This window comes from Phoenix dactylifera, unplaced genomic scaffold (genome assembly GCF_009389715.1).
Source record: "Phoenix dactylifera cultivar Barhee BC4 unplaced genomic scaffold, palm_55x_up_171113_PBpolish2nd_filt_p 000207F, whole genome shotgun sequence".
Taxonomy (NCBI): domain Eukaryota; kingdom Viridiplantae; phylum Streptophyta; class Magnoliopsida; order Arecales; family Arecaceae; genus Phoenix; species Phoenix dactylifera.
In genome coordinates this window covers 163,471-170,315 of record NW_024067723.1, presented here as the reverse complement: position 1 = coordinate 170,315, position 6,845 = coordinate 163,471, and the positions used below count along the sequence as shown (strand labels likewise).

The 6,845-nt window shown below is 41.6% G+C and overlaps 1 protein-coding gene and 1 pseudogene across 1 annotated transcript; both read right to left on the bottom strand.

The window, feature by feature from the left end:
- Positions 1-1,379: 1,379 nt before the first annotated feature.
- On the bottom strand, positions 1,380-2,079 carry LOC103719057. Its single transcript, XM_008808122.4, has one exon. It carries the CDS (start codon positions 2,017-2,019, stop codon positions 1,603-1,605), a length of 417 nt encoding a protein of 138 aa, XP_008806344.1. The 5' UTR covers positions 2,020-2,079; the 3' UTR covers positions 1,380-1,602.
- A 1,635-nt stretch (positions 2,080-3,714) lies between these two features.
- LOC103719058 lies at positions 3,715-4,327 on the bottom strand (annotated as a pseudogene).
- Positions 4,328-6,845: the final 2,518 nt, after the last annotated feature.

Below are 6,845 nucleotides of genomic sequence, written 5' to 3'. Positions count from 1 at the left end.
GGTATTCTGCTTTTGAATGGATTTTTGATTGAAAGAAGAATGATCATTGTGGACTGACCTGTCACAGGTCTTACTGGCAAACGCAGCAACTTCAGGGCTTTGTACTGTGGCAGTGATCTCACGTTGTCTTTCTTCTTGTAGTACAAGTGCAAATACCTTGTTCACTGGTGGTAGAGGGTCCATCAACAAGATTTGCCCACGTACATTTGAGTAGGAGTCATCCAACCCCATCAGGAATTGAATGACTTGTTCTTCAGATTGGTGTTCTTGTTGCTGCCGAGGTCTGAAATTTGCTAGCTCTTCCCAGAGTCCCTTCAAGCGGGTGAAATAGGATATCACACTCCCATGATTCTGAGAAAGAGAAGAGATTGTCTTTTGCAATTGGTAAATTCTTGGACCATTGCTTTGGCTGAATCTTTCTTTCAGATCAAGCCAAATTTCTCTAGCTGTTTCCATGTAAATCACGCTAGTGCTCATCTTCTTTGGAATTGAATTCAGTATCCATGCGGAAACCACCATGTTGCATCTCCTCCAGATGGCATGGCGTGGATCATTTGTTGGAGGCTGGAGTATGCTTCCATCTACGAACCCTTCCTTGTTCTTGACACTCAGGGCCATGATCACTGACCTACTCCAAGTGGAATAATTCTCTTCATTCAAGGTTAGGGAGATGAACTGCAGACCTGTGCTGTCGCCATGATGCAGGAAGTATGGGCTTGTTGGGTCTTCAACCATGCTTAGAACTGGTGACGGCACCGAGTTGGCACTGCTGTGAACGGAAGCAGCCAATGGAAGACACTTTCACTTGCTCTGATACCATGTAAAAGAACTTCAAGAAAATCTGCCCGAAAAACAGGAGAAAAGAAGCACTACTTTATTTCAGAATGAATCGAATGAATCTTTCTCCTTACATGATATGATCTATTTATAATGATACATCAACAGAATAACTAATTAACAGAAAGCTAACAGTCTAACTATAAAATGTTAGATCAGTTATTTGGTGGTTGCTCTGTTCTTAAAGCTGAGGAAGACTCTTTGGAGTAACAGTTGGAGTTTGACAACCCATGGTTCAATTAACGGATCATGGTGTGCAGACAAGACAATTCATGACATCATGCAAACTTCAATATAAAGATGTTTGGGAGTATCCTAAAAGTTACCCCATGGGTAATGAAGAGTAAAAACTAACCTGACTTCAAGAAGCAACTTAGGTAGTGATAAACTAAATTCAGAAGCAAATTATAGAAAAGCCATGGAGTTCAACAAGCCTGTTAAGTATTTTGAGATCTTTAATTTTCAAGAACCTGCAAATTAAGCTGCATCCTTTACAAAAGCTGATAGTAGAATCGCTGAACTAATTAAAATCTAATCACAACTAGAAGAAGAAAGAGGAATCTGAGCTCCATTTATTTCCTCATGTACTTCTGAGCACAAATGTATTAGCAATATCCCATCTAAAAACCAATAGAAAGGATTGGAGATGAAATTTTTCATTTTCTTCCTCATATTGATCTCTTGAAAAAAGAAATCAGACTAGCAACACAAATTAAACTGAACACAAAAATAACTCGATAGCAACACAAAAGCCAAAAAGACATTCTACGCCGCTAACTTGGCTGACTCCCTCTCCACAGCCCTCTTGAGGAAACTCCCCTCCTCCACCACCATCTGCACCGGCGAGAACCCAAGCCCATTCGCCACGGCCAACATCATCTCCCTCATCTCAGTCCGGAACTCCTCCAAGTCCACTGTTCCATTGCCATCATGATCGAACCGAGCAAATAGACCACGGTATAGCAGCAGCAGCTCATCAGGGCTCAACTCCACCCCGTCCACGCCAAAGTGGATCTCCAGCACCCTGAGGCTCATCAACTCCTTCAACATCTCAGCATACGAGAGCCGGCCATCACGATCACTGTCGAGGCTCGCAAACCGGTCCTCGATCGATCCATTGAAGGCCCCCTCATCCTCCACGAAATCACGAACGGTGGCTCCATCCAATATCTCCACACTCATCTTTGCTTCACCAAGCAATTAAGCACGCACACCTCCAAGTGAAGGAAAGTATGAAGAGAATGCTTTGTCTTGACTCTTGAGGAAGAAGTGGTGTTTACTTGCTTATATATCTATAATGAGAGAGACCTTAGGCTTCAACTTAGCCCTGTGGGTCGTGGCGTGTTGTTTTGCACCCTTGCCCTTTGTTTCCGTGGAGCTGCGGCTTTTGCAAGTTGACCAGGGTATTCTAAAAGCGGGAAAGTGCATGGGAAGTTCAGAACCACGAAGAGACAAAGTCCACGCGCCTACACGGTCAAAAAACACCCATGCTGCTTGTTCTTGAGACGAGGTCAGGTGGATTCTGGCATGACTTCAGAGCTACGGCCCGACAACCAGCCCACAGAGTACGCCAAAGTCCAACCTCTCTTTCCATGAGTACTGAGTCGATCCTGCCCCTGGTTTAATTCAAGTACTAGTGCTGTTTTGCTTGGTAACTAAGCATGGGTTAGTGCCTAGACTTGAGACAACGGCACTAATTAATGTTGGTTTTATCCACCGTCATTTTAAGATTAATACTAGGAATATGCTGTTTGCCAATGCAATGCCTTTTGAAAACATTGCTTTCATCCACGTAGATTGTCGCTTTGCAGGTGTCATTTTCTCTTAGGGATGACATACTTTGAGGGGAATGTTGATGCCAACCGTATCAAAAAATTGTACACGTTCCAATGGCAATTCGAAATGTGGCCCTCATTGAAAATGGCCATAACGCGCTTTAAATTTCTCTCCCACGGCAATTCACAATCACGAGTAGCTAAGTCCCGCATGCATAAGATGGCGTGTGACAGTCTTTATTGGGGACCTCCAAGTACATTTTTATTGGCATATTTTATATCATGTTGCCACTTTTATTTCTCAAGTCTTCGTTGTTTTCTCAAGATCCTTACCTAACTTAGGCATCAAAAAATTTCTCGCCGAACAAACTTTGGCAAATAAACTTATTTTTTTCTATTTCAGGTCAGCCACCAACTTTCTTGCCTTCTGCTCGGGGCTTGGACCGACCTTGCAAGTCTGGCCTGAATCTTCGCCGACCGCATCAAAAGCAGTTATAAAGCGCCTTGTGGTCGGATCAGATTTTGGCAGCAACAACTATAAATAATTACATGGTGGTAGTGTTTTTTTTCAAATTACGATTTTGCAGTATTAAATTACATAAGATGATGTTTTGATTTTAAAGCAACATTTCTTTTTAAGAACATGCTATATTACAATCCATGCCAATGTATCTTAGAAGATCTGGGGTGAATGCACCAACAAGCCTAATTTTTTGAGAATATTCTTGCAAGAATATTCAAACAGACCCTAGTTTTTTACTTAAACCATCTTACAAGATTGGATTGCCCGAGGATGATCTTGGGCATGGGTCTTCTATAAAAGCTTATTCGTAAAAGTTTATTTAGTATTCCATCTCTTCTTGAAAACTGATATTCAGTAATTAGATAACCATAGCATCGGCATAATCCTACAAACAATTGATGATAACAAAATCACTCTAATTGCCATTACATATACTAGTAATCATTCCAAAAAATATTACTGATTCCGCAACAATCCCACTCATTCCCAACAATACAAGAGAAGCTATCGAAAAACTACCGAACATAGTAAATATTTTTGGTATTGGGATAGATATCCCTCCAGCTAAACAACGCGTAATTTTCAGAAGTGCCACCATTTATTTCTTCGTAGACTCATACAAACATGCAGCTTCTAATATTGTATCGGCCCGTATGGATACAACTCTATAGTTACCTAGCAAAACCGGTTTAAAAAGAAGTAACAAAGAAACAAAACGATCGATCAGGTGGCAATTAGCTCTCTGCAGGTCAACTCAGGCAGCGACCTTTCCGGCCAATTCTCTTTCAACAGCCCTCTTGAGGAAGCTTCCCTCCTCGAGCACCATTTGGACTGGCAAGAACCCAAGCCCGTTAGCCACCGCAAGCATCACCTCCCTCATCTCAGCCCGAAACTCCTCCAAGTCGACTGTTCCATTGCCATCACGATCGAACCGAGCAAATAGGCCATGATAGAGTTGAAGAAGCTCCTCAGGGCTCAAGCCACCTCATCCACACCAAAGTGCTTCTCGAGCACCCTAAGGCTCATCAGCTCCCTCGCCATCTCTGCATACGAAAGTAGGCCGTCATGGTCGGTGTCGAGGCTCGCAAACCGGTCCTCGATCAACACATTGAAGGCCTCCTCATCCTCGACAAAGTTGAGGATGGTAGCTCCATCTAATACTTCCACACTCATCTTTGCTTAAAGACTTGCTTAAAACTACAATTGGAAGAACTAACTTTGTTTTGAAGAATGTAGTGTTAGGCCTCTTTATATAAACATGGACTGAGTGGTGGTAGAGGCTGGTATTCTTCTTCTGTTTGGGTGCTGGCATGTTGTTTTGTAGGGCCTGTGGTTTCTGATTTCCAGAACAAAGTAGGATTTAGGGAATGGAAATAAAGAACAAAGCAATAAATAAAGAACAAAGACCACCGTAAGTCCTCGGCAAGCTTTGTGACCGAAGGTTAAAGCTTTGGGTCGGTGGGATTCTCGAATGATCAAAACGTCCATTTGACGCGCATCGCGATATAAAAACTTGAGAATCCATTGGAAGGGGAACACCGTGTGAAACAATTTGCCATCTTTCAAATGGTGTAGGCTAAAGAATTCTAATTTGGGGAAACTAATGACCGGTCCAGTGTTGGACCAGAGTATAAGGAATAGTCTCTATTGACCGGTCTTTTAACTCCCGGTTCCAAAAGATTTTGGATTTGTATTTGCTGACGAAACTACCCTTTATTCCTCCCTTGGGCCTTCCGGCTTCCTTTGTTCCTCTTCTTCTCGACTGACTCCTCTTCCTCTTCCTCTCATTGTCATCTTCCTCTCGATCCAGGAAGAAACCTTTCTTCGTCTTCCTCTTCCTCTCAACCGAGTATTTTTCTTCTCGACCCAGAAAGAAACCCTTCTTCTTCTTCCTCTCGACTGAGTCCTTTTCCTGTAGACAGAGTCCTCTTCCAGTCGACGGAGTCATCTTCCTATCAGCCGAGTCTGCCCCGATAAGCATACCGAATCATAGGTAAGGTTCCGCTCGCCCAATGCTACTGGATACCATAATGCTGGCTATAATCGAAGCTAAACCCTAATCTCTCTTGCTTCCCTTTTTTTTTGTTCCGAAGAAATTTTTTGATTTCGGTTTTGAATATTATGGAATGAATTATTGATTTCGCCTAGGTAAGATTTGTTTTTACCTTTTGAGAATCATAATGCTGGCTATAATCAAAGCTAAACCGTAATCTCTCTTACTTCCCCTATTTTTTGTTCCAAAAAATTTTTTGATTTCGGTTTTGAATAATATGGAATAAATTATTAATTTCGCCCGGGAAAGATTTGGTAGGTGATATATTGGCATAGTTTCTTGCGAATACATCATATAAGGTTGTTGTTTTCTTTAATTTTATCCTGCAGTAATTCTTAATTTGATGTTAATTAATTATATCACAATGCATTCATGAAAGATTTGTTTTATGGATAATATGTCTCATTAATATTTTTGATGCCAAACATTTTATATGGCTCTAATTCAGAGTAGAGGCAAAGCACGTTCTGTTGCACCGAATAATATGGTCAATGGAAGGTGCTACTTCAGCCACTATGTCCAATTTATCGTCACCCTTGTGCAATCTATATCTCGGAAGCAGAAGGATAGGGTGACCGCAACTCCTTTTGGACATATGCTAGGTTTGCCATATATCAAGCAGAGTAGGCCTGTCCTAGACACTTTGCTCTCTTTTTGGGATGATGTGGAGGAGAATTTTTGGTTTGGCAAAGTTTTAGTGCCTTTTATAGGGAGTGAGTTTGCACTCATCCTTGGTTTGAGTGCCATGGACGATGAGGTCAAACTGTATAAGGAGGGGAGAGTTACTTCTGACCTTATCATCCATTTTTTTGATGGTGACTACTAAAAAGGCCGGTAGGGATGCAATAGAAAATAGATTACAATTACTAGTTGGAAAGTGAGGACGACAAGATGTAGAGAATTTCACCAAATTATGGGTTTCTATACCTCTTTGTGACTATCTTGTTTCCAACCGTATACTACTATGTTCCTAAGGCATTATATTCATATATTAATGATTTAGACCGATTAGGCTCATATAGTTGGAGTCTTGCCGTTTTTGCTTTTGTTCGCCAGCAGATACCTAGTATATCCGAGAGTGTGAGGAGAAGGAACATCACTAGAAATGGATCTGGAGGATATATGGATGGCTGCATGGTCGCTCTGGTGGTAAGCATCTTTGTATTTTTTTAATTTGATTGTTAAAATATGTATTGTGTTGAATACCATGTGTATGATAAGAATACATGGTGTGCCATGGCGTGCCATGGGATTGAAACTATGTGCCATGGTGTGCCAAAGGTGTGCCAAACCTGTCCCATGTTATGCCCATGGTGTGCCAACGATTGAGTAAATGGGTCTCAATCTATATTCTGTGTGCACCATTTGAAAATGTTTTCAGTCTGTTGCCCAGATAGACAACCCAAGAGGGGGGGGGGTGAATTGGGTTTTTAAATTAACTTAGCTAATTAAAACTTTGTGGATGATTAACTAAATACTATAGCCAGTTATTTAATTAAAGCTAAGTGCTGTGAGTAATGTGTGGGGAAGAAGATGAGAGACAATGCACTACAAACACAAAGTTTTATAGTGGTTCGGAGCTAACCCTTGCTCCTACGTCCACTCCCCAAGTCTCACTTGGGAATTTCACTATAACCCCCTTGGATTACAGCCGGTT